The 27,154-nt window shown below is 49.3% G+C and overlaps 1 protein-coding gene and 1 pseudogene across 2 annotated transcripts in view; both read right to left on the bottom strand.

Annotated features, from left to right (window-relative positions):
• Positions 1-5,206: 5,206 nt before the first annotated feature.
• Positions 5,207-27,154, bottom strand: part of Stab2 (stabilin 2) — a 155,287-nt gene continuing 133,339 nt past the window's right edge. For both annotated transcript variants that reach the window (XM_046429260.2, XM_046429261.2), the window contains 13 exons: positions 26,757-26,861; positions 26,321-26,428; positions 24,602-24,795; positions 23,220-23,361; positions 20,373-20,506; positions 17,177-17,342; positions 16,930-17,036; positions 14,891-15,010; positions 14,077-14,217; positions 11,260-11,370; positions 10,345-10,473; positions 7,618-7,728; positions 5,207-5,632 (listed from right to left, as the gene is read on the bottom strand). In XM_046429260.2, the coding sequence (XP_046285216.1) occupies positions 5,582-5,632; positions 7,618-7,728; positions 10,345-10,473; positions 11,260-11,370; positions 14,077-14,217; positions 14,891-15,010; positions 16,930-17,036; positions 17,177-17,342; positions 20,373-20,506; positions 23,220-23,361; positions 24,602-24,795; positions 26,321-26,428; positions 26,757-26,861 (1,619 nt within the window). In that variant the 3' untranslated portion in view covers positions 5,207-5,581. The remainder of the gene's footprint in view (positions 5,633-7,617; positions 7,729-10,344; positions 10,474-11,259; positions 11,371-14,076; positions 14,218-14,890; positions 15,011-16,929; positions 17,037-17,176; positions 17,343-20,372; positions 20,507-23,219; positions 23,362-24,601; positions 24,796-26,320; positions 26,429-26,756; positions 26,862-27,154) is intronic.
• LOC124082812 (elongin-C-like) lies at positions 17,393-19,295 on the bottom strand (annotated as a pseudogene).

Below are 27,154 nucleotides of genomic sequence, written 5' to 3'. Positions count from 1 at the left end.
GTGGTAGAATGGTAGAGTGCTTCCCTGTGAGGACCTGGGCTCCAGCCTCGGCACCACGCCCCCCCATGGATCCCTACAGGGCTGTCCCTGAGAGAAGGATCAAACTTACCTTATACCTCTGGAGCTTGGGGGCTGTTCATACAGACAGACAGGATGTGAGCGCAGCCTGGGGTGGGGCAGGAGGCTCCACTTCTGGCCCCATGGAACTGCTTCCTCCAGAAGGAGCAGGAGCTGGGGGTCCACGTGCCTGTTTGTAGTCAACAGTGGAAGAAGGTTTTCAGGAAAAGAAATAGGGATCAGGAGCTCGCATTAGGAAGTCAGTTCACTTTGGCATTTTGGGTAAATTTGAAGATACGTTTTATGCTTTTTAAATGTGTATGTATGTGTGGATTTAACATCTTAAAATTCTTGATCAGCTGTCCCTCTGCTTGACATGGGGCTTCTTTTCTTTTCCTGGAATTGGGAGAGGACTCTGGGGCTTCCCGAGCCTTGGACTTGGCTCAGCAGAACCCCAGTGATGGGGAGTAAAGTTGTTGGGGTTGTGAAGGCGACAGATCAGCTCACGCCAGCCTTTCCCTCCACCCAGGTCTGCACTGTGTCCCTGGGGACAGTTTGGAGATATGTGGCAAGTAGGCTGGAGGATGCTCGGTTGTCACAGTGAAGGGAGGGCATTCTGGTTTTTCAGGGTGAAATCTGGGCATTTTGAATTGTCCTAAACTTTGCACATGGTACCAAGAGCCCAGTACAGTGAAAAGCTGCCCCTGCCCACACATCCTTCAGGGTCCTGCCGACATCTGGGCACGGGGAGCCTGTCTGTGTCTCTAATAGCCTGTTTCTAAGCTTAGACCCTTATTCTGTTTTACCTGTAACCAGAAAGAATTTTTTGACATGACTTCGACATACTGAATTTTCTAGGAATGCAGCAATATATCAATCACCGAGGATTTTATCTTTGCCATATTCAAAACCTTGTAAAGAATCATGCACAGTTTCAGAAAAGCCCCCTCACCCCCCACCGCCCCAACAGTGCCACTCTTGAATTGATAGTTACACACACACCTGTTAGCCTGCATTTGTGGTCGTCATTTTAATGAGATCCTGCAGATGCACATCTGTAAGAGTAGACCTACCGTCTTAGTCCATTCAGGCTGCTATAACAAAATACCGTGGGCTGGTGGCTTATGAACAGTGTATTACAGTTGCAGAGATGGGGAAGTCCAGGTGGAGGTGCTGGCAGAGTTGGTGTCTGGTGAGGCCTGTCTCCTGGTTAATAGATGGTGGCGGGTCGAGGGAGCTAATCCTATCATGAGGATTCGCCCTCCCGACTCAATCACTTCCCGAGGGCCTATGTCCCATCACCATGGGATTAGGATATCAAAATGTGAATTTTGGGGGAGACAAACATCCAGACCATTGCACTGAATTAACCCCTATTTAAAAATGCCAATTGTAAAAATGTCATTATTTAAGTGAAATAGTGTCACCTCTCAAATGTGAACTTAATTTAAGCAATTATAGTATCTTCATTATCTTCTTTTAGTGGAATTGAACCTGAGATGAGAACTTACCAATCAAGTATTTATTACTGTATTATAACTTACTTTGTTTGGGGACAGTATATTAACTAAAGGAACATTGTTGTGTATGATGGTAGGCAGTGTTCTCTGTGGGTCTGGGTGTGTGGTACTAAGGCAGAGGGTGCTGTGGGTCAAGATGCAGTTTTGGAGAGCTGGCCTCTCTTGTGTGTGCAAGAGGCCACCCCACAAGGATTCCTGGAGGCTTTGATGAGGCTCAGCCCACTGCCACCAAATCCCCTGCATTCTTCTCCAAAGCAGAGCCCTCAGGGCACGGGAAGTAGAGGCAAATCATCACCCCTGGTCACACCTCTCACATGCCTTTTCCTCTAAGTTAGAATAGTGATTCATAAGCCAACAGCTCCTGGTTAATGTGCCAGACTTTCTTTGTAAGTGGTTGGCTGAGGTTATTTTCCCCTCATTGCTACAAAAGCCCGAAGAGACTTTGGGTAGAGGCTCACAGGCTTATCCCATATCCCGTATGATAGTTCCCTGGACATCAGCTCCAGCCCCTGGGGACACCATCAGCTGTCGGCTTGTCAGGCCCACCCACCCCGTGCCCAGGGGCCACCAGCCCTGCTCTAGCAAGGGGAGGCTGGGCCTCGAGAGCAGATTTGCCCTGCCGCATCCCTGGCGGGGGTCCCAGTGACCCCTCACTTTTTGAAGCTCCATCGACTGTGCAGACCTTTCCCCAGGACTTACTCTGCCTAGCACTATGCTGGGAACTGGACACAGCAGGTGAAGACCCCACGGAGGGCACGTTTGGAGCTGAGTGATCTGGCCCAGGGCTCCAGAGTGGAGGGCCAGGTTGTGGAGATGAGGAGGATGGAAGCGTTTAACACCCGTGGACTCTTCCCCCATCCAGAGGCCTGAGGCCCCCATTGGACGGGCTGCTGGGCAGTGAGCACTGGAGGGGGAGCGGTCAGCTTCAGAAGGAGCTGACCTGGTGGCCCCTCTGGGCTAAGCCAGCCCGGGTGACCCATCCCTCTGCCTATGCCAGTTGCTCATGCCCTTTCCTGACCCCGGGGGGGGGGACTTGCGTGTGGGTTAGGGCAGTGCCGGGAGGGCATCGTCCTCTCTTCTGAGCCAGCTCTGTGAGGAGGTGACTTTCCCGAGTGGTGCATGTGTGGGTGTGATGAGGACAGTGAGGCCCGTTGATCCCTTTGAGCAGACCTGCTGAGCATGATCTGTCCCCTCAGAAGGCACAGTGGGAAGATGCTGTCTTCAGTGGTGTCACTGATCCCCTGGAGGAACCCGCCCTGAAGCCCCCACTTCCGAGCCTTCCAGTTACACAAACCAGTTCGACCCCTTGTGGTTGAGCTGAGTCCTCCCCAGTGCCCTGGCCGTGTCTGCATGCAGTTGGCATTCGATCTCGACACCCTTGCCAGGTTGATTTTAGTGAGGAAGACTATAGTCAAACCTATTCTTTTTAAAAAAACTTTTAATTTGTTCTTTTTAGTTATTCATGGCAGTAAGTGTGTTAAGCTTATTCAGATTTTTAAGTCTCAGATGTCTCTAAAGAAAATATACTGTGGGGCTGGGGATGTGGCTCAGGCGGTAGTGCGCTCGCCTGGCATGCGTGCGGCCCGGGTTCGATCCTCAGCACCACATACAAACAAAGATGTTGTGTCCGCCGAGAACTAGAAAATAAATGTTGAAATTCTCTCTCTCCTTTCTCTCTTAAAAAAAGAAAAAAAAAATATATATATATATATACTGTGCGCGCTTGCTCTCTCTCTCTCTCTTTCTCTCACATGTACCCCTTCCAGGGCTAAAATCCCAGTAAACAGTACTACTGAGAAATGGACACAGATAAGAGGAACTTGAGACAATAACAAGAAAATATGTAGATCTGTGTGGCAAGCCAGCCACAGGCTGTGTGTGTGTGAACTAGGAGCTTGAGTACATGAGTGGAGGGCACTGACGAGACCCTCTGTTGGGGCAGGTGACATATGTGTCCTTCTCGTTCCCTCTGCCTATGATCTCCACACAGCACGAGGGGCCATCACTGAAGAATCCCAAGAAAAAGGCATTTTTCTCTGTCTCAGTGTGGTTATTTCGTGCCAGCCCAGTTCACTTGGAGTGACTTGAATGACTCAGTCGTGTGACGCGACAGGTCTGGACTGTATGAATAAGGATCTGTGGGAGCTCTCTCTAAGCCCAAGGCTTGGCTACATGCTGGTGTAATTTACCTTAGATAAAGATGCAGCTTGATGGTAAAAATCTCATTAGCTTTCATTGCTGTGACAAAATACCTGGGAAAATCAACTTAATGGAAGGAAAGGTTTATTTTGGATCACCATTTCAGAGGTGCTTAGCCCTGTTATTTTGGGCCTGTGGTGGTACAGTACTCCATGGTGGGAGCACGTGGAAGAGGACGGTTCAGCTCATGGTGGTCAGAGAGCAATGAGAGAGAAAGGCATGCCCCCAAGGACCTCACTTCCTTCCACCAGGCCCCACCTCCCACAGCATCGACTTCCCGGTGGTGCCACAGGCTGACACGTAAGCCTTTGAGGCACATCCAGATCCAAACTTCTCCTAAACGGTTTTCCTTGTTCCCTCTGTTGGCCCTGCCCCGCCTGCTGTTCCCCATGAGGTGCCTGCTCAGGGCGTCGGCCTGGGCTATGCTTTCCACCAGGGCCCATGGCAGAAGGACTTGGACTTTCTTTAGACACTTTAATGAAGCAAGTTTTTCTAGTTGGCGACTTTATCCCTCAGGAGTGCTAAGGGAAGTTCGGTGAGTTTTCTATGCCGAGTTTCAATAAAATGGTGCAGACTGCTTAAGGTCTTAGATAACATGGAGAGGTTATGTGAGATCTTCCACTAGGGGTGGGGAGAAATGACCCAAAATGTCACCGGTGTTGAAATCTCCATAGATAGGAGCCATGTGGGCACTGTGCCAGGGCCTGTGGGAGGAAGAAGAGCTCCAGGCCTAGGGAGAAGGACACCAGTTCCTCTACCCTGTTCCTCGTCATAACTGTCACCGGCAGCAGCTTACTGATTTCTCTGGGCCTTGACTTCTCATCTATAGAAGGTTGGACTCGTGTTTTTCAATCCCTCCCCATTCCTGGACCTTTATCCTGTCCCCCAATCATCTCAAGAAGAACCTTGGCATGATGTCGTCAGGTTCACCCATGCTTTTGTATGCAGTGGAACTTCATTTCTGTTTAGGGCTGAGTAGTATTCCATCTTGTAGATATACCACAATTTGGTCACCCATCATCAGATGACAAACATTGGGTTGTATCCACTTTGGGGCTGTTGGGAAAATGCTACTATGAGTGTGTATAAATGAGTTTTTGTGTGGACCTGCTTTCATTTCTCAGGTATATACAAAGGAATGGGATTTCATGTGGGGGTTCCAGTGTCTCCACATCCTCACCAACACTTGTTACTCTCTGGTTTTTGGATGCAGCCATCCTAGTAGGTGAGAAGTGGCATCTCACAGCAGGGGGTGGGTGGGTGGGTGTCATCACATCTCCCTAAGGTGATCTCACAAATGAAACTGAATTCGGAGAGGATCCAGTTGTTGCCTGACTGACAGGCCCTAAGAAGTGGGTTTTGCCTTCTGAGTTTGGCTTCTCTGGGGGCAGCATTTTTGTTTTTCCAGCCACTGGGTTTGTTCCGTTGACTCTGTTTCTGTCCCATAAACATTTATTGAGCATATTTCATGAGCCAGGGACAGCGGTGGGTGCTGGGATACAAGGGTGGGTGAGGAGAGTCCCTACCTTCGGGAGCTCAGTCTAACGGAAATAAGATCACAGTTCCCCAGGACCCAGGGGAGAACAGGAGAAATGTCATCCGAAAGATATAAGGGAGGCTCAGAGAGGGGAAGTAACCCCAGGTCATCTGGGGAGATGAGGTTCAGCTCTGAGACCCTCATCGTCTGCAGCGTGAAGGAGCGCTGCTCCCCAAAGCATCCTGTGCTCAGAATTCACAGTCGAGAGGCTTCACAAGGCTGTGGGCCCCCATGGCCGGGCTGCTGGCTGGCTGCTCACGTCAGTTCCTCACATCGCCCCCAGAGGGTCACCGCTCTCCAGCTGGGGCTCCCCAGAGTCCTGGAAAAGAGGGGACCGTGAGACACTCACCAGGGTGTGGACTGTCCTGCTGGTGGGTCCTTCTAGGTGGAACGTCTCCTTTAGCCTCTGATCTGGGGCCTAAAACCTGATTCTCCTCATGATCACACGTGCGGTGGGAATGCCCGTCAGTTCATGAGGCTGCCTCACATCAGGAGGTAGGGTGGCCTGGTGGTTAAGGACACCTGTTCTGGGGCTCATGCAGTCTGCTGCCTGAGGCCGCTGTGGGGCCCTCGACAAATCACTCTGCTGTCATTTCCTCATCTCTAAAAGGTCTTAGTGATATTCACCTCACAGGGAGGTGTGAGGATTGGACATGAGATTTAACAAGGTGTAGGCACCCACCAAAGGTGGCCGTTCGTGTGATAAGAAAAAACTCCTTTCAGGTTGAAGATTCAGCTCAAACCAGGGCTGGCTCTGGAGCTCCCGGGGGAGGGAATTGGAGGCCATGCTCCAGAGACAGCCACCCCATGCCTCCCGCGGTCTTCAGCCTCTGCTAAGAAGCATAATGCGCATGAGCAAAGGCTTCTTATGGGTGGCGTTGGTGGTGTTTGAGATGTCTGGACCGATGACAAATATCGTACGCCCTTTAGTACCAAAGGCATGAGAACCTAGCACGTCACTTTGGGGCTGGTGTTCTACACTTAGGATTTCTCATACTGGAGCATTTTGTCACCTGTTCTTTATAGCAGGTGTAGCTGTTTCTAGGATTGTCTCTCACCTGCCTCAGGTGCACAGAGCTGAAGGAACCCCTGGAGTTGGACAAACACCTGGGAAGATGTGCGTGTGCTACACAGGTGTGACTGTCTTCTGCTTTTTAAATAATGTGGACATCAGTATCACAAGGGTCACAGGAATAAACTCCCACCAGTCAATCATTGCAACTGAGCTGGACTTCAACCTTGAAATTTTATATGGGTTAGATTAAAATCCAAAGTAAGATTTGGGATCTGATTCTGTTTCAATTTATTGCCAAGATCTGCTACCACAGGCACTAAGAGCCATAAGAAGAAGAATAATATCATTGCATTAGACAAGCTCCAAAATGTTGCAAGAAAACATTTTTTTGGAATGTTTCAATGCTCACTTATAAAAATTCAATAACTGTAGTGTGGTCTTGGGGGAAATAACATAGATAGGTGCACTGAACAGTGACAGCAGCTGCGTGGCCTTGGTTAATACTGAAGGAGGGTGTGGGCTCACACCAACCAAGACTTGAGTATTTCCCTGGACCTGAGGAATGTCACCAGCTCAGTCTGCTGGGTAAACAAGGACATTCAGGACACTGGCTATGGGTGGCTGTGATTGTTACATAAGAGGAAACAATGAAGTCGTTTCCCTAGCTCCTCGGTCTGAACTGTTAATAACCACACACCAGTGCACCTTCTGCATTTGGGAACTTCAGACCATTTCTTGCCTTGAGTCCCCTGGGCTGCAGTCAATGGAGGCCCCATAATAAGCTCAGCTGTCACTAACAATAGAAATAAATGGTTCCTTCTTAGCAGACCAGAGCAGACCACCATCCAGATAAAGGCCTCATCCAAGAAAAGTAGCTCCCAAAGCAAGAAGCAGTTCTGACAACGGGCAGAAAAATCAATGTAAATAAAAGTTTAAAGGAGAGCTAAAGGCAAAATGCATCTTCTAAGGCCTGATGTCTTATGTTGCACCCGCTATCTGAAAAATATTTGGAGCAGGCCCCAGTCCAAGACCAAAGGCATCCCCCCTGGTCACGAGATGGGGCTTGGACAACCTTTAGTTCTCCTCTACTCTGACTTAGGCTTCTACCGCCTGCCCAACGGGCCACACTGCCTTCAGGAGCTTGCACAACTGGCTTTCCGGCTCACAGACCACGGCACATTCTAGAAGGGAGCTCTCCTTTGCGTGCTGCTGTCCGCCAAGCTTTGCTGAGAGACACCATTCTTCTGCAGCCCAACTGGACCCTTTCTGAGATCAAAGTGCACACTCACGGCAAAGGGGTCGCAGGAAGGCTCTGGGGGCGCCGAGGTCGCGCTCTCATACATGGGGTTTGAGATGTTCTCAGGCTTGCCGAAGGCCGCAACGTCGATGTCCTCTTCTGACTGTTCAGAAAGACAAGCACAAGGCTGAGAGCCAGGACTGTGTCCCAAGACAGGAGCGCTTCACCTCCCTTGGCAGGTACAGCAAGCCACCCTCTGCCTCTTGGGAACCTTTCCCTTTGAACAGTACATGTTCAGATACGATTGACAGGTAATAAATGCACCAATCTCAAGGTTCAGCTCAGTGACACTGCACACACGTGTCCCTGGGTGTGACCACCATCCAAATCAGCTCATAAGGCACTTTCATCCTCCCAGGAAGGCCCCGTGCTCTGTGCCCAACAGTACTCTCTCACTACCCAGGATAACCACCCCAGAGTGCTGCGGCCTGACCTTGAACTTGATATCAAGGAGTCACACAACATGGACACTTTTGCTAAAAATAATGTTGCTATAGTTTAAATGTCCTCACCAAAACTCCTCATGGAATTTAATCCCCACTGTGAGGTATTAAGCGGTATAAACTTAATTCAACTGGGATATTTGGAGGTGGGACCTTTGTAAAGTATTTAAGGATAAAGGAGGCCATCATCCAATGGGACTGCAGCTTTATAAGAAGAAGAAGAGGCTCTCTGGTGCGGTGGCACATGTAATCCCAGTTACTTGGGAGGCTGAGGCAGGAGGCTCACAAGTTCAGGACTAATCTCAGGAATCTATTGAGGCCCTAAACAACTTAACAAAACCCTATCTCAAAATAAGAAGAACGGCTGGGGATGTGGCTGAATGACCCTGGGTTTAATCCCGGTACCAAAAAAAAAAAAAAAGAAAAAGAAGAGGAGGAGGAGGAGACCCTGTCTCACCGTGTGATGCACTGTTCTGCCTCAGGATTCTACAGAGTCCCCACTAGCAAGCAGGCCCTGGCCAGAGGGGGCTGTCTGACCTGGATCTCTCAGCTGAATAAACCTCTGTTCTTTACAAGTTACCTAGTTGGTGGCATCCAGTTATAGCAATACAAAATGAACCAAGAGGCTTTGAGGTTTGCCCCTGTGCTTATACATAAGCAAGTCTGGGCTGGGGATTGGCTCACTGGTGGCGCTCCAGCCTAGTGGGCTCAAGCCCTGGGTTCAATATGCAACACTGCAAAACAAGGAAAAGGAAGGAAAAAAAGAGAAATAGCCAAGTTATCTTCCAGAAGACAGGAAGCTGCTGCCCTTACCAGGCATGTTTGGAGGGCACACAGGAGAGCACGGGCCAGGGAGGAGTGGAATACACTCCTGTGCTGCTGCCCAACCCAGCTCCCCCGGGGACTGTGTGTTGAAGGCTTGGTCCTCAGTCCACGGCATGATTAGGAGGTGAGGTCTAGGGGAAGGAAGCTAAGCCATTGGGGATGTGCCCTTCAAGGAGATACTGGGACCACTCCTCTTCTTCTGTTTCCTGGCTGCCAGGAACCGAGCAGGGTCCTCTGCCACACACTGCTGCCATAGGCCAAAGGCCATGGCGCCAAGCAACCATGACTGAAACCATGAGCCCAAACAAACCTTTCCTCCTTGTAGGCTGATGATCTCAGGTATTTTGTCACAGTAACAGAAATTGGACTGGCACATAGGGTGATCATGTGACAATTCAGGAGCTTGCTGCTTACCTGAGGTGGCTCAGCTGTTCAAATAGAGCGAAATGAAGTTTGCTGGCTGCAATGTGAGGCCTCTGGCTGTGTGGGTCCCTGACCCTATTCCTTAACCCTCAGGGCCATTCCGGAGGCCCAAGCACTGTCTAGTGAATCCTCCCAGGTGAATGTGACCCCCTGGTGAATTCTCCTCAGGCCAATTCCTGGGCAGCTCCTCCTGCTCCTCCTCAGGCCCTGTGTCAGCCAAGAAGAGGGCTTGGGACTGCCGCCGCCACCAGTCCTTCTAGGGACAGAGACCCACCCCAGAGGCAGGAAGCATGGGGTGGGGTGGCGGCTCCTTCTGCTGCCTGTTCCTGGGTGAGGCCTCTGTAGCAGCTGGAAGAGCCTAGAGCAGGAGCCAGAATTTGGAGTGTCCCCTCCAGATCTCGTTTTGAAACTGCATTGCTGTTTTTGTTGAGGTGAGGCCTTTCCCAGGAGATGAGGTCACGGAGAGGGGCTGATGTCTTCCTGGAGGTAGCGAGTCCTCACTTCCGCAGGACTAAATTACTTACCTGGGCAGCGGACACTGGCGTGTTATGAAGTGAGGCGGGCGCTTGGGTTTTGTTTCTTCCACACACCTGCCTGCGACTCGGCTTCCCACCGTGAGTGGAAGTAGCACGAGGCCCTACCAGAAGCTGAGCAGATGCTGGCGCCATGCTCTTGAGCCTCCCAGGCCAAAGTCCATGGACCCGAATAAACTTCTCTTCTTTCTTTCTTTATTTTTGGTACTGGGGATTCAACCTAGGGGTGCTTAACCACTGAGCCACATCCCCAGCCCTTTTTATTTTTATTTGGAGAGAGTCTCACTAAGTCGTGGAAGATCTCGCTAAGTTGCAGAGGCTGGCCTCGAACTTGTTATCCCCCTGCCTTAGCCTCCCAAATAGCTGGGATTACTGGCATGCATACCCTCTATTCTTTAAAAACCATCCAGTCTCAGGTATTCTGTTAGAACAATAAAGAATAAACTAAGGTAACTCCCACCATTACGTTCCCAGTTTTTTTTTTTTTCCCTTTACCTCAAAATGCTGGAAGCCAACTGTTCTCCGGTTTAGCCGGAAGTAGGAATAGGCAGCTGAAGCAATTGCTCCAATGACCAGGATGATGCCAAAGAAGATCCCTGTCCCCAGGCCAGTGTGGGTTGATGTCTGAACACAGAAAGGAGAGGGTCAGTTCTTCATACTGCTGATTTCCCCCAGAGGAACACTAATTCGAGATTACCCCTCCCCAGGCATCCTGGAGGAATTAAGATAAAAATAAAGATACGTTAACATCTAACTAGCTCTTACTGCCGTCAGGGTCTGCTCCAAGCCTCTTATATAAAAGAACCAGTCTCAGTGTTACACTAACCCACAGAGGCAGGGGCAGTCATGATTGTTCCCGTGTTTCAGGTGGGGAACTGAAGCACAGAGGCTTGAGGCCTTGCCCAGATTCCCACAGCTAGCTAGCAGGTAGGGCTTTGAGCTTTGAGCCAGTCTGGCTTTGGAGCTTCTGTGCCTAACCACTATGCTGTAGAACATTCCAGCAGCTAGCAGCTCACCGTCCCTCATGCCTGGGGAAAAAAGTTAGCATACCAACATCAGTTACAGCCAGCTTCTCTACAGCCCGGACCACGTGTTCTCAGCTTTCACATTTCTTAATCCACAGCCTTCCCCCAGATCTAGCCCTCTACAGGGTGGAGGGACAGACCAGAGCTCAGGGCTTCTCCCTCCCCCTCCACTGGCCCATCCCTCCCTTTCATGCAAGGAGCACAGATGGTGGCAGGAGTGGGGACTGGGCGAGCCCGGGCTGGTGTCCCACCGTCGGCTGGCTTAGAGTTGGGAGCCTCCTCATGGCTCCTCAGGAGGAAGGTGGCAGACAGGGCTTCCTGTACTGTTTGGCCCCTGGGGAATGGACACCGGGCTCTTCCCTCACCAGGATCCCTAAGCACTCACCGCAGGTGTGGGGGGTGCCTTTAAAGGCCTGGATATGACGTGGATGACTCCATTGGAGGCAACGATATCCCACTGCAGAATGGCTCTTCCATCCACAAACCTGGTCTCATTCTAGGGACAGGCGAGGAGGGTGAGAGGAATTTGTGTCCATCTGGCCTTCCCGCCCCCGTCCATGTGGGACACTTCTGTGGAGAGCAGGTGTTCAGCCTCCCCGAGGCCCTGGAGCCTCAGTGTCCACCTGTCTCCACTTCCTGTTCACTGTCTGCACAGCCCAGAACACACTTGCTGCCGTCTTCCCAGAAAGACGACCTAGGGCTTCAGAGACCTCCCAGGGGCGGGCAGGGGCATTTCTCCAACCCACTTGTATGACAGATGGGCTATCAGAAGGACAATGGCTGGTGGTAGATCACCCAGGTGGTGGGTAGTAAACCCCATGCTCTGGACTGAGGTCCATACCTCTGGACGTCACACTGCTAAAAAGGGACTTCTAAATGTTCTAATCCCAGTGTGACCCACCAACTCGTGGTGTGGGCAAATAGGCCCCACACCCCACCCGCTGAACCATAGTCTGCATTTGAACAAACACCCAGGTGATTCAAGGGCATGCTGAAACTTAAGACGCACTAGTCAATGACTGATTTCCAGTAACAGAAGTATATTATCAGGTAAAAATGAAAAAAAAAATTAGACTTATTTAGCACTCTCTGCATGCTGGGTACTGCTTTGTGGGTCACAAGCTTGGAATTGCTAAATCCTACAACAATGTGTAATTTAGATATGATCACTGTGGTCATCAACATCATCAGTGCCACCATCAGTCACCATTACCATCACCATCATCATCACCAACACCATCACCAACACCATCATCCTCACAACACCATCATCACCATCATCATCATCATCCATATAATCACCATTCTCATCACCACCATCACATTACACCTCAAAATATGCCAGTTGGGCATAGTGATGTTTTTTGAGTTAATGGCACTTGAGAAATAACAGAGTCAGGGAGGGCTCCCTGAGCACCCCTTTCTCCCTAACAGCCATCATAAACCTTCCTTTGAGAAAGAAGCCCTCCTGGACCAGGAGAAAAAGAACATTCTTACCACCAGAGGCTGGGGTCAACACCAAAATGGACCTGTACACAAACCTACTAGAACAATCCTCACCTTCCTGGTGTTTCCCCCATCGATTCCTGGTCACTGTGCCACGATTTACTGTTCTTAGCCCCAGCTCCTCCCTTTTATTGCTTCTCCACCATGTGTTGTTGGAAAAGCACATACGCTTTCAGTCTTAAGTTTGGTGGGTCTCCATTTTCCTTAGGGACACTCCCTTGGGCACATCAAATGTTAAGTAACACTTGTAGGCTTTTCTCTTGTGAATGTGTCTTATACCAGTGGTTCTCAGGCCTAGTCTGCTGCGCCCCTCCCCTGACTCAGGCAATGGCAAGGCCCTACTGAGGTGGATGGTGCAAGGCGTCCATCCTTTGGAGGAGCGCAGTATGTTTCTGGGAATGGGCTGGTTTGTTTTCCTTTAATAAGTATAGTTGCGATTTCTCATATGACCATTAAGTATGAGGGAAAAAACATGACTTTCCCAATTCATGCAACTACTTCTAAGAATAGATCTGTTTGCTCTAAATGCAATGATTCAGCTGTGGAGCGTAAATTGTTAATGTCTAATGAAAAACTCCCTGTATTCCTGTCAAGGAAGTTTTTGAGAAAATAAATTAAAATCTAGAGAAGAAGAATTAATGTTAAGAAGACAGATTAGTGCTTGGTACTGGGAAACTTGTTCTTGTTCCTGTGCACAATGGTTTGTGCTCTTACTCTTGTTTGATTAAAATTAATAACAAGTTAAGCACTTGCCGTAACCATGGCACCAGTTCCAGTCAGTAAGTAAAGAAAGAATAGTCAAGGTATAGGCCAATAGTTGGGACATTTCTAACTATTATTAAAAGTTAACTAAACAGAAACAGCTCAAAGCAAAACGCGAACTGAAAGGAAAAATGCTTGCTTATGCATAAGCCAAGATACATTCTTCTATTCTAATTGTAGCTACGTAATATTTTGTTTCTTTGAATAATGATTCCTGTTTTGTAACCACAAAGTACTGTGAGCCTGCCAAAATGAAAAGTATATATGATCAACTTCACAAGTAAAGATGGGGATTCAGCACCTTCACTTTGGTGTCTGTGTTGTTTCTCCACCCCTCTTTAGCCGACTCCTCACCATCCGTTCGTCTCCTAAGACCCCCTGTTGGAGCTGGTCTCCGACACTAGTCAGATTCTAAGTTGGTAGAAGAAAGGTCTTCCTTCCCAACATCAGCATTATCAAAAATAATCACCACCATCACCACCAACATCATTCCCCTGTCTCCAGCATCTGTATTTATCAGATGAGGAATCCAAGGCACAGAGAAGTTGGATAACCTAAGCTCTTACAGCTAGCAAGTGGCAGGACTGGGATTCATCCACAACAGGGTCATTCATTTGACTTCAAAGCTCACAGGTGAAGGCCCAGGCTAGGACTGACATTTGGACAGAAACAAAGGTCGAGAACCAAGCAACTTTAAAGTGGTTTCCTTCGATATTTCTCACTAGCAGCTTCAGATGATGGCCCATTTCCCAAGAGGTGGGGGCCGCCTGTCAATATGATGGGCAACGGCACTTCTTTATACCACCCCCTATCTGTAGGTTAAGAGTTTACTTTGACGTTACAACAGTTGCCATCTATGAGCACCTACTGCATGCCACCAATTGTGCATGTATTACATCCAGTGTTCCCGATGAGCCCAGAAGACTTGTCATACCATTTGGAGCTGGTTGTAGCCAGAAGTGATGAGTAGCTGGCTTCCCAGCCTCGTCTGCACCATGGTACCATTGACAAGATCATTGTAAAGTAAGATGCTGACATGGGTGAAGTGGTGCTCGATGTCCCGCCCAGACAGGATCTGAGAGGAAAGGAGACAAAGGCTGAGCGATAGTGGGCATTATCGAGTTTTTCTCAGGCGTTTGGTTTTCTAGGCTCTTCCAGAGGCTCACCCATAGCTAGGATGTGGGATTGGAAGCTTCCCAGAGGTGTCCTGGAAAGAGTCGGTCTGGGGTGGTAACAGGGGGGCAGAGATGTGGCTCCTCCAGGACCTTGGGTGGCTGGGGCTACAGGGCCTGCAGGACAACCCTCTGCCATGGTCGAATAAATTTGGCCAATTTCTGAGTTCTTCCCCTTCCTGAACCCTTGCCCTGGGCCATGAACCTTGCTTCTTACTCTGACTTGGGGCCCAAATGAGTCAGAGTGAATATGGCCAGAGGCTTGGAGAGCACTGGTGGGACTGGGTGCCTGTCACTCTCGGTCCCTGCACTGCCTCGAGAACATGCCCGCACTACCCTGCCGACGCCTGAGCGCCCCGTAGAGCAGAGCGGCCAACCCGCCAGCCTGGGGGGAGCCCAGTTGGGGTGGGCTATAGATCAGAGCATGTCAAGATCACAGGTGACAACACATTTGCAGATATACGGGCTAAATAACAGTCCAGTTGCTGAGTTTTGGGGTTACTTGTGACACAGCATTTTTGTGGTGACAGATAACTCACTTTAGTCTAAAGGGTAGGCATCGGGGACCGGACTCACCTCATTTTCCCCCAGCTCACTGTTCTGTGGCACAAAGAGGGTGCCACGGATCGACAGGTCAGTCAGGTGTTTCAGGAACGCCTGGCCTCGGGCTGAGCTGTTGGAGTAGGCCAGGACTTCCTGGGGGGAGGAAGGAACCATTAGCTGGTCAGCCCTGTTGTAGGCCTGGGGTGACTGCAGAGGGTGGCAGGTCCTGACTTCAGCCCTGAGTCAGGCTGGCACTCCTCTGCTGTTTCTTCTCACTGTCCCTTGGAGGGTTCTAGATGTATCCATTCCTCAGCCAATCCTGTGGTCCCAAGACGTGGCCACCTCTTAGGCCATTCTCAACATGGACCCAGAACAGGCCTCTGATGTGGAAATTGAATCTTGTCTCTTCTTCTGAAAACCCTGCAAAGTCCCTGTTTACTCAGAGGAAAAGTCTATCTTTTAATCAGATCACGAGGCCCAAAACATTTGGCCCCTCCTGGACATTTTCTTTTTCCATAATCTACACTGCCCTCCTGCATCCTGCCCTATTTATTTGTTCTGTTTAGTGCCCGTTTTGTTCCCTGATAGACTTCAAGCACCTAGTAAGTTCTCAATAAATGTTCACTGAATGAATTTTAAGAATTTGCCCTACCCAGTTCAGCTCTGTCTTGCCCAGGCAGGCCTGGCTACTCAGGCCCAGAGAAGGTAAGTAATTTGCTTAAAGTATTTCATTCTGATGCTGTTTTTTTTTTTTTCCCCCTCTGAAATGCTATCATAAGCCAAGCAGCAGAAATGATTTTAGTGTTTATCTTTGGCATATTTATGGAAATCTTGACTTTTATTTATTTTAAATTTAAAAAAATTTTTTTTTGGTACTGGAAATTGGCCCAGGGGTACTTAACTACTGAGCTACGTCCCCAGCCCTTTTTATTTTTTAATTTTGAGACAAGGTCTCGCTAAGTTGCTTGACCTTGCTAAATTGCTGAGGTTGGCTTTGAACTTGTAATCCTCCTGTTTCAGACTCCCCAGTTGCTAGGATTATAGTCATGCGCCACCACATCTGGCTGGAAACCTTGACCATTAGATCAACTAGATGGACACCTTTAGTGGTCAGCCTCCTACCCTCCTGAGGTCACTGTCAATTCTGCTGGGAACAGAAGCTCAGTCCTGTTTCCCCACCATGGGAGGTGAGGGGGAGGCTGGTCCCAGGCAGCCTGAGTTTGGGCCCAGTTATGGAGTGTTAGGCTATGACCTTGACCTTGTAAGTCTCAATGTCTTCATCTAAAAAATGGATTCCAAAATCGTAGTGACCTTACATAACCATGTGAGGATTTGTTCCTTCTAACAAGTACTTGCTGAGCTGCTGAGATTCTGGGGATACCCTGGTAGTTGAAGCAGGAACAATCCCGCTGTATGAAGCATACGTTCTTGGACCAAAGGGCTTAGAATAGTGCCCAGGGGAAGGAAAATGCTCAAAAAATGCTAGTTATTATAATCATTATCATTATTAACAATTAAGTTCTTTGATCGGTCAACACTAAATCCTCCAAAATGGGGCTTTCTCTTTGTTGGATGTAGTGTATAAAATATTCATGGGACTTTAAGTGTGGCGTAAAATGCCAATTGAGTTCAGGTTAATTTGGGTGATCACCAGAGCAGGCTTAGGTAACTGTCCACAAAGACAAAAGAGTGTCTCTCTCATCCCTGCAGACCAGAGTCTTAAAGTGCTCCACATGCAGAGATAATAATCCCAGCTTTAACAACAATGGAGAATTTTCCATGAGCCGACAAGAGGTCTAAGTGTTTGACAAATATCAACTCATTGAAAGATCACAGTGATCTCACGAGGCAAATGCTATTATCACCTCCACTTTACAGGTGAGGTTCAGAGAGGAAAGTAACCTGTTTAGAGTGATGCAAACCCCAGGCTCAGATTCAGACAAGGTGGCCCAACACTCCTGCTCCTAACCATCACTAGAGCCTTTAGCTTCTATCAGGAACTCACCCCTCTTACAGCTGCTTCAAGGTGACACTCCCTGCCCAAAGTGGAACCAAGCAGGCGTGGGACATACCGTCAGGAAGTTTGTGAGCGAGGGGAAGGACATCAGGACCTGCAGCAGGTTCCCACTGCACGAGAAGCCATCGCCCACGTAGCCTGTCTTGCAGGTGCAGTTCACATCTGGAGAGCAGAGGCACACAGGGTCCCGCGCCCAGTGGGGCAGGGGCCTGCCTGCCCTGCTCAACCTTGGAGCCTGGCTGGCCAGCTGAGGACTGTCCAGCAGTTACGTGGCCCAGACCCGGGGTAGGTGGGGCAGTTACCTTTCATGCGATAACAGAAGACGTCCCACATCTCGCTCTTGTTGGGTCTGGGTCCATAGTCCACGATCCCAACAACTCCAGAACCGCAGTTCTGGGAGGAGTAGGCTGTGGGGTAGGCGACCCGCCCACTGTCCAGCCAGCCAGCCGAACACAGGTGGTACCTGGCCTGCAGGGACAGAGGCAAGATCAGAGACCCACTGCAAGCTCATACTCACTGTGGAATCATTCAGTTAATTTCTTCTTTATCTTCTTCTTCTTCTTGTTGTTTTTTTTAAATAATATTGTGGTTTATCAAAAAACATAAGAAATTTTAACTCTTATTCTTCGAATTATAAAAATCAACTTTTGGCTAAGTTATAAAAATGTTTCTCATGTAATTTTTTGCATAACTCTAGTAATGCTATCAGTGGCTATAGATCAGAATAAACAACAACAACAAAAATACACAGCCCCATTATTTACCTGTAGAACATGTTCATTTATGCCTATATTTCAGCATTTATTATATTATCATTGTTCTAATTGTAAAAGTCACATCCAAAGAATGAGCAAAAACCACCTACAAATTGGCATAGTTGTTTATTTCTCAGTTTGTGAAAATGTCCTTAATTTTTTGATGTAGGAAACAAATTTCAACTCTGATTGCTATGCAAAAGCACAGAAGAAAATTTGCTTTGCAATTAAATTTGTAGCTCAATGGCATAAGGCAACAAGCTCTACATGAAAAAATTACTAACTGAATTACAGGTATCAAATACTGAAAAAAATCAACAGTTTTTATAATTTATTTTACTGAACAATCTAGGAAATTTGCAGCTATCAGCAGTTCCAGTGCAATTTCAAGTGCAATTGGGAATTCAGAAATCTTGGGGGAGCTGTTAGTGTAGCGAACCCTGTGGGTAAAATACCTGCATATAGGCGTGAAGGGATCACTCTAAAATTGACCTCATTGGTTTCATTTTCGGCAAACTGACTTGGGCCACTCAACATGGCTTTTATTATTCCTGATATTAGTGCAGTTCTCTTTTTACAATAAATTCATGACCATCAGAAGATATCAGTTTGACATACAATAGCCGCCATAGGTTTTCTCTTCTCTGTCCATTATGTTCTTATAAATTCTACTTTGGTTCCACAGGATGCTAGTCGTTTCTCGTCAGCCCTGCAATCACTGCAACCGGGTCCCCTTGTATTGCCACAGTCCCTACTCCAAGGCTATCTCTGGACCCCCAGCTGCCCCTGGTTAATTTATGATTCCCCCATCAGACCACAAACTCCACAGAGTTAGATCCACTTTGCTAGTTGTTCTCTTGTGCCTGAAACACAGTCGGTGGTCCCTACATTTTTGTGGATTAAGCCACTGGTGGAATGCAAGTGGTCTCTTTCTTGTAGGTGGCCAGGTCATTCATACTCATTTTGGTTCTCTCTGCTCTTGAGAAGGAATTCGCTACCAGTTACCCCTGCTGCAAATTCTTCATCTTATGGGTTAACAGATCTTAACTTATTGGTGATAGAGCTCAAATATTCTTCTGCATCATCATCATCATCATCATCATCTCCATTGTCACCCCTACCACCATCTACACCCCCACCACTGTCATCATGACACTGACTGAGAGCTTATCCAGGGCCAGGTTCAGGGCTTCTCATGTGTAAACCCCTTTCACTCTCATATCAATCCTAGGAGGTAGGAACTTTTTTTTTTTTTTTGTACCAGGGATTGAGCTCAGGGGCACTCAACCACAGAGCCACATCCCCAGCCCTATTTTGTATTTTATTTAGAGACAGGGTCTCACTGAGTTGCTTAGTGCCTTGCTTTTGCTGAGGCTGGCTTTGAACTCATGATCCTCTTGTCTCAGCCTCCCGAGCCTCTGGGATTACAGGTGTGTGCCACTGTGCCCTGCGGAGGTAAGAACTTTTAAAATCCTTATCATCTAGTTGAGATAATTGAGGCAAAGAGAAGTTAAGAAACTTGCCCAAGTCATACAGTCAGCAGGTAGCAGATTTAACCCAAGCCATCTATTTCAGATCTCTTAATAAACATAAAAACTGAGTTCCTACGGCATGCCATGTTACCTTTAGTTCTTACACCAATGTGCCAGGTAGGACAGAGGTTTCAGTGGTTTGATCATAGCCAAAAACCCCCCAAGGAGAGCAGAGATGCAGAGCCTTCAGGAGGCTGGGCCCTGGAATCAAAGGCTTTGCTCCTTGGTGAAGCCCTCTCGGGTCTGAAGGCAGTAGACAGCGTGGGTAGATGTGGACAGGTCATGACATCAGGCAGCCATTCCTCTGTTCCCAGTGAGAAGCCACCAGCAGGTAGCTCCAAGGTGGTGGCTTTTCCAAATGGACAGGGCTCTGCTTCAGAGGGTAAGAGTGGCCCTGACCAGAGAGCCCGGTTCCTCCCTGCTGGATACAGGAGCTTGGGCACCCCCCCCCCCCGATTCCCTGCACCTCATTTCAGCCATAGAGCTCCAGCTCTTCCAGGGAACCTCAACTGCCCTGTGGGTTCAGGGAGATCCTACGAGGCATGTGATTATGGATCCTCTGGTCTCCAGCTATGAGGGGTGCATTTTGAGTCTCTGCCTCTGCTTTGGCAGTGGGAAGTTATGGTTGAGAAGAGACTTTCGGAGTCAGGGCTGCTTGTGAACCCCGGACCTACCACCTCCTGGCTGGGGGACATTGGATATTTTACTTAACCTTCCCAAGCCTCAGTTTCCCTATCTGAAAAATGGGAATGGTGATGCCGGGTGTGGTGATGCATGCCGGTCATCCCAGCAACTCGGGAGGCAGAGGCAGGAGAATTGCAAGTTCAAAGCCAGCCTCATCAACTTAGTGAGGCCCTAGGTAACTCAGCAAGACCTTGTCTCAAAATAAAAAAAAAAAAAAATCAAAAGGGCTGGGGATCTGAGGATGTGGCTCTGTGGGTTAGCACCCATGGGTTCAATCCCTGGGACCAAAGGTGGGGGGGAAGTAACACCTACCTTCAGGGATGGTGTAAGGATGGATAATAAAGTCAATGCACTGTGTGACACATAGCAGATACCTGGCATTGGGTGTGATGGCTCATTATCGCCCAAGAAGCTTCTGTACTCACTTCCCGCAAGGCAACAGCCTGTCACCCCACCTGAAGAGGAGGCTGCGTGCACACCCTCCCCTGTAGACGCCGCCTGCACAGTTTCCATTTCCTGGGACCCACCTTCTGGGCATAGGACAGCTGGTTGTAGGTGGCCATGGTGGCAGCTTCGTTGGCACAGGCCTCTCTGGCTTTGGCAAAGGTCAGCCTGTACTGGCCCAGCGGGGAGCGGAGATGGAACACCCCAACAGTGGTGTCTGCAGGAGGAAGGAGACGAACCAAATGGTCAGCCCACCTGGTTGGCCCGGCTTCCAGCAAAGGACTTTGAAGGACTTTCAAAGTAGAAGGCCAGCTGTCCCCCAGGGTGTCTTCAGAAGCCACTTCCATGTGTGTCCAAGCACATCACTGAAAATATTCATTTCTTTTCTAATTATAAAAATAGCATCTATTCAACGAAATATCACCTACCCAATTAGAATGGCTATTATCAAAAAGACAGAGAATAATAAATGTTGGTGTGGATGCAGAGAAAAGAGAACTCTGTTGGTGGGAATGCAAATTAGGAAGGCCATTGTAGGGAGATTCTTAAAAATCAAACATAAAATTACCCTATGATCCACTGATCCCACTCCCCCAACACACCCCAAGGAAATGAAATCAGTATGTCAAAGAAACACCAGCATGCCCGTGCTTACTGCAGCACTAAAGACAACATCTGTGATTTGACATCAGCCCGAGTGTCCACCAAGAGATGGATAAAGAAAACGTCACACACACACACACACACACACACACATACACACACACACACGAAACTAACCAGCCATAAAAAGAATGAAATCCTGTCATTTGCAGCAACATGGCTGAACCTGGAGTATACTATATAAATGATAAAGACCAGACACCATAGGTTCTCCCTCACACATGGGATCTACAGAAGTTGATCTTGTACAATCAGGGAGCAGAATAGTGGGCTCCAGAGGACGGGTCGGTAGAGGGAGGCGGATAGGAAGAGATTGGTCCACAGGTACAACATTACATACAGGACGAGGAAGTTCTGTGTGTCTTGCATAGTATGGTGACTTTGGTTAATAAAACTGTATTGAATATTTCAAAATAGCAAGAAGAGAGGATTTTGAATATTTTCACCACAAATAAATGATCAATGTGAGAGGTATGGATATGCTAAATATCCTGACTTACTTATTTCACAATGTGGACATATGTGGAAACATCACACTCTCCTCCAGAAATAGATACAATTATTATGTGCCAATTAAAATGAAATAAAAAGGATATTTTCATCAGAGGAATTGGGTCCACAGAGAAAAGTAAAAAAAAAAAAATAATACTCACTTATAACCCTATTTAGAGGAAACAATCCTTGCTCCCCAGCTAACATTTCAGTATACTTTCTTCTAGATTTTACTTTTTTGGGGGGGTGACTTTTAAGTCTGATATAATTCCATATCCTTCCAGGTTTTTTTCCAATTATTTTATATGCCACAAATATTATAAATGTGATGGCATACTGCAGATTTCAGAAGTCTTTTTAAATTTAACATTGAAACATGATTATTTGCCAATATTATGGTAATATGATTTTTTTCCCTCTAATAGTTGTTTTTTTTGTTTTTGTTTTTGGTAGTGCTGGGGTTGGACCCAGGGCCTTGCACATGCTAGGCAAGTGTTCTACCATTGAGCTACATCCCCAGCCCTTTTTTATTTTGAGATGGCATCTCACTGACTTGCTCAGACTGGCCTTGAACTTGACACCCCCTGCCTCAGCCTCCTCTGTGGCTGGGACTAAAGGTATCTGCCACTGTACCCAGCCCATAATACTTAAAATTGAATCTTTTTGATGACTTTTACAACTAGGAAAAAAAATATATCTTAAAGTGGAACTTCTGCCAAGGGCTCTGTATCACTGCTACGCCATTTAAAAAAGTTTTAAAAAATTCGATGTTCTCCCCAAGATACTGGGTAATTTTTATCATTTGTTTGTAGCTAGTATCTTTTCAAATATTTCGAGGACATAGACCAGAAATAGTTCAAGAACCGAGTCCCAGTTTTATATTGTTTATAAGTTCATTATAAAATGTCATTAAAGGACTCTTTCTCACTGAAAAAAAGGCTAATTTCAGTTTTTCCTGACCGCCCACAGCCCAGCAGTACAATCCCTAGATGTAGGTCCTGCCATCTTGCTGGCCACACAGCTTGGAGATGTCTGGAAATATGTTGTCCTGTCTCCTTGCCAAGACCTCACAGTGCCTTCGGGTAGATGTGTGGCAGTGTATTTGATTGTCCTTTACGTGAAATATCGAGGGTATTTCTAATTTTTGGTGATTTTCATTAATGCTGGGTTGAGTGTGTTTATCTTCATTCAATTCCTAGATTTCTATAGGAATGAAGATCCCCAACCCTGAGTCCATCTGACGGACACATGGCCACTCCCGTGGCTCTAAGTGCTGTACCAGTTTGCTCTCCTCTGACCCGTGTGAGTAGGCACTTCCTCCTGAGCGTGGGGAGCCTGGGAGTGTGCCTGTGAGTTTGTTATAAGCCACTCAAATCATGCTTGGAAGTGCCCGGGGTAAGTGCCAATCGATGCGCTATCATCAAAACAACTATTAAGCAAATTGCTTCTGCAATATGAGTCTTTGATTCTTGACCCTGAGCCGGGCTTCTGGGATTCAGTTGCAATCAACAGCTGATGGGTTTCTAAGTGATGGGGAAAAGTAAGCTCGGGAAAACTCGGGACAGACGGCCTTGGAGGTCCATCCTGCTCCTAGCGGCTCAGGGGCCAATCCTGAGTTTCCTCTGCCCGCCTCCTGCCCACACTGGGTCTGGGCAATGTAAGGACGCTTTGGTCTGTTTAAATTACGCTTTGTTTCTCTTTTTCCTCTTCTGAAGGTCCCTTCCCCAAGCCCGAACAGAAAGGTGCTTTGGGCCATGGCGCCCAGCTATACCGACCCTGGAAGTGGAGGTCGGTGCACTCGGCGTCCGCGTGGCACTGCCCGTTGTCCTGCAAGCAGCGGTCCAGGGGCAGCTGCTCTGGCTCGCAGTCCAGCCCGTCCCCCACGTAGTGACTCTTACATTCACACTTGTGCTTGCCCTGTGGGAAGAGAGTGGGCCAAGATGAAAAAGACTCTCTAGGACCCCAGGATCCCAGGACCCCAAGTGCCCTGGGGACCCGCATCCGGCCTGGGAGGTGTTGGAAGGACCAGGAGAAGGCACCTCCTGTCTGGCGGGGATGGGTAAGGGCGACATCTTGCTCTGGTACAGGCTCACAGTCAAACCTCGGCCTCCATCTCATCTCGGCCTGAGTGCCCCTTCCTCGGAGAGTCCCCCAAGTCCAGCTGCTCTGCACATTGGCCTGGTCTGAAAGGAGTTCATGTAGCAAGCCCTGCCCCTTCCTTCTCCTGGTTTGCAGGCTCCAGGGACGCAGGGGACCTGCCTGTCTCTAATGCCGTACCCCAGCCCCTGCATAGCCCATGGTAGGTGCCTGGTGACTGCTGGTGGAATCAGTGGATTATCTCATCTAATTCCCACAGCAACCCTGTGAAGTCTACGTGACGGTGAGGCCCATTTTACAGAGGAGAAAGCTGAGGCTCAGAGCCATTAAGTAGCCAGGGCCAGGCCTCGAAGTCGATAAGTCCAGGAGCTGAGTCTCACAGGCTGGCTGACTCTTGGTCTGTGTGTGTGACCAGCACTGGGCATCATCTCCCACTCTGCTCTTCCCACCAGAGAAACAGGGCCTGATTCCATCCCCCAAAGACTGACTGAGTGCCACTCATTACACTCTGGCTTCTCTTTGTTTTGGCACCAGGGATTGAACCCAGGGGCATTAACCACTGAGCCACATCCCCAGCCCTTTTTTAAAGTTTTTATTTAGAGACAGGGTCTCGCCAAGTTGCTTAGAGCCTCACTAAGTTGCTGAGGCTGGCTTTGAACTTGCCATCCTCCTGCCTCAGCCTCCTGAGCTGCTGGGATTACAGGTGTGCGCCACTGTGCCCGGCTATCGACTCCCTGAATACACCTTAAGCTTTGAATAATTTTAGATTCATAGGAAAGTTACAAAGGCAGCAGAGAGAGCTGCCCGCTGCAGCCCACCAGGTGTCTCCTAATGTCACCATCTTATCGAAGCATCGTCCCCTTGTCAAAATTAAGAAATTAATGTCATTTTCCTTACTAAATAATAGACTCTGCGTAGGTTTCACCAGACTTCCCACTGAAGTCCCCCTTCTGTTGAGGAGGACAATGACACTCATCCACTGACTTTCAACAAGCAACAGAAGTGGGCAGAAAGTGGGGAGGAGGCTCAAGGGAGGCAGGGTGTGAGGGAGCGGGCTCACCGGGCCGGTCATCCTGCAGGTGGCGTGCTCGTGACACCCGCCATTGAGGCCGTCGGCACAGGGGTCTATCTCCACGCAGCTGTGGCCATCTCCCCTGTAGCCCTTCAGGCAGCTGCAGGAGACCTTGGTGCCCTTCTGGGAGCACTTGGCGGCCTTGGCACAGCCCCCGTTGTTCTGTTTGCAGAAGTCCACGGCTGGAGGAGGGGGAGAGAGGCTCCGCTGACCACCCTCTGAACCCGGGGCTTCGGGCTAGGGCTGCCGGTGACCTGCACCCGCCAGCACGCTGGGTGGGGGGCAGCAGAGCCCAGCACTGCGGTCTCTCGGAGAGCCTTTGCAACACTTAGACACTGTGAAACGCTCATGGACCAGTCCTGGTGACCTCTGTCCACTCCCCCACGCCGGGTCCCCTGCAGGTCACATACCTCTAGGCTCACTTTGGTAGTCGATTTCAGAATACGTTTGGGTTTTTAATGTTAGAATAAAGGTGTGTGTGTGGGGGGGGTTAGTGCAACAGGAACCACCTTGTTGGACAGGCATTGTTGACCCCATTCCACAGATGAACAAACTGAGGACCAGAGAGCTTCCCTCACCTGGCAGAGGTAAAACAGCCTAGGACATGGCAGGGCTGGGATTCGAACCCGGGGTGGTTTGGCCCCCTGTGTTGTGCTGGCTCTTAGGACCTTGGTTTTCACACTCCCCCCATAGTCTGGTTATCGCCTCAGCACAGCGGGAAAGCTGGCTGAGTTTTCCTGTGTGCTGGGGTCTGCGGCAGCCTCTTGAGATCCTGAGGACCCAAGCCCTACCTAAGAGCGGCAGGGAGGAGAGGGTGACCGGTGCTGCCACTGCTGAGCACGGAGCCCTCTGGAATGCCCTGGAGCTGTCCCCATGCTGCAGGTACAGGGAGACTTAATGACTGCAGGGGAAGTTCACCTCTCCATGTGGATGTTTATTTAGCCATGAAAAAGGAATCAGGCAGTGCATGAGACTGACTGCTGGCTTCTCCCCGGTGCCCAGGCTCTTTGTTTCCTAATAGGAAATGGATCTGGAGGCGGGCTAAGAAAACACCCCATTTCCCTGGCTCTTGGCAGAAGGTGAGGTGCCAGTCTTGGGAGGGGAGCAGGTCTGAGTTCAGCAGCCGCGAGGCCATGGTCTTAAAGGGAAGGTTTGCCTCATCCACTCCCTCTCTCATCTGCTGCTGGGGTGTGCTCACGTTGGTGGCCACGTGGGCCACAACCCTTCAGGGTGACCATTCAGGTGAAATTCAAACTGTTATACGAGACAGAAATAAACACCTGCCTCGTTTACACCCGGTTCATTTGAGACTCTCTATGGCTGGGTGACATCTTAGCTCCCAAGGACAGATTTCACAGTGTCCACAGTGCTTCTCATGGGAGGTCACAGGATGATAGATGTATTTTTTTTTTTTTTAATACTGTAGCACCTGGAGTTTTTGAAGTAAGACTGACTGACTCCTAGAGTTAGGAAAACACTCTACAATAAAGTGCATCCTGCTTTTCCAAACGATTCCAAAACCTTGGCGTGGGAGGTGGGCAGCGAGCCCCGGGCAGACCCCGTGAGGGAGCCGAGCGGAGGGAGGGTGGGTTGGGTGAGGAGGCCGGCAGGAGGCAGAAGAGCCGGGACAGGCGCAGGCACCCTGACCCGGTCCTGCTCCTGTCCAGCACCGAGCCGCTGTTTCCCAGGTACAGAGAGCGGTCTCACCTGTGCAGGTAACCCCGTCGCCTTCATAGCCCAGGTCACACTCACACGTGTTGTTCTCCACACAGGTGGCATGGGCAGAGCAAGGAGGCGTGCACACAGGGGCCAGCTCTGCAAAGACAGAGGCCACCACGGTCCCGCACCAGGTGTGAGGAGCTGGGGCCACCTGTGAGTCCCCAAGACTCCCCCGAGCATCATCTGTGGCCCGTAAGAACCCCCACGGGGCAGGAGCACGGGGCCACTTGCTACGGTCCTTCCCAGCCTGGCGACTCGGAGATTCTAGAATCAGTCTTCTACGTGAAGACACCTCTGCCAGTTTATCCAGATCACAGTGCAGACACAGAAAGACTGGCTTTGTCATTCAGGCCACCAGACCCCCACCCTCACTAGGACCCTTTCAGTCGGGTGCTGCCAGCGGCTGGCCCTTCCCATGACAGACCTGCCTGAACGTCGCAGAAGCGGCCGGTCCACCCCGATTCACACACACACTGACCGGAGCCGGCGATTCCATCGTCACACCGTCCGTGCTCTGAGCAGCTGCAGGCTGAAAGGCAGATCAGAGAGTGTTTGGGAATGGGCCATCAGGGCTGGGATCCCACCTGCCGGCCCCCTGAGCACCCACTGGCTGTGAGCTTCTGGCCTGGGACGCACTGTGCTATGTCACAGGGGCCCATTCATTTATCCACACGTTCAGGAGGTGACTTATCCAGGCACTACGGGGCGGTGAGGTTACAGGGAAAACGTCAGAGAGAAGCTTCTCGTCTTCAGGGGTCTCACCCTGGGGTCTAGGAGTAACAAGGCTGTTGAGCGTGCGACTATGAATGTGGCCAATGTTCT

The sequence above is a fragment of the Marmota monax genome, unplaced genomic scaffold, assembly GCF_021218885.2.
Source record: "Marmota monax isolate L192 unplaced genomic scaffold, Marmota_monax_Labrador192_F-V1.1 WCK01_AAM20220418_F8-fsc00051, whole genome shotgun sequence".
Lineage (NCBI taxonomy): Eukaryota > Metazoa > Chordata > Mammalia > Rodentia > Sciuridae > Marmota > Marmota monax.
The sequence above is the reverse complement of the archived record's forward strand: the minus strand, read 5'-3'. Positions and strand labels throughout refer to the sequence as shown.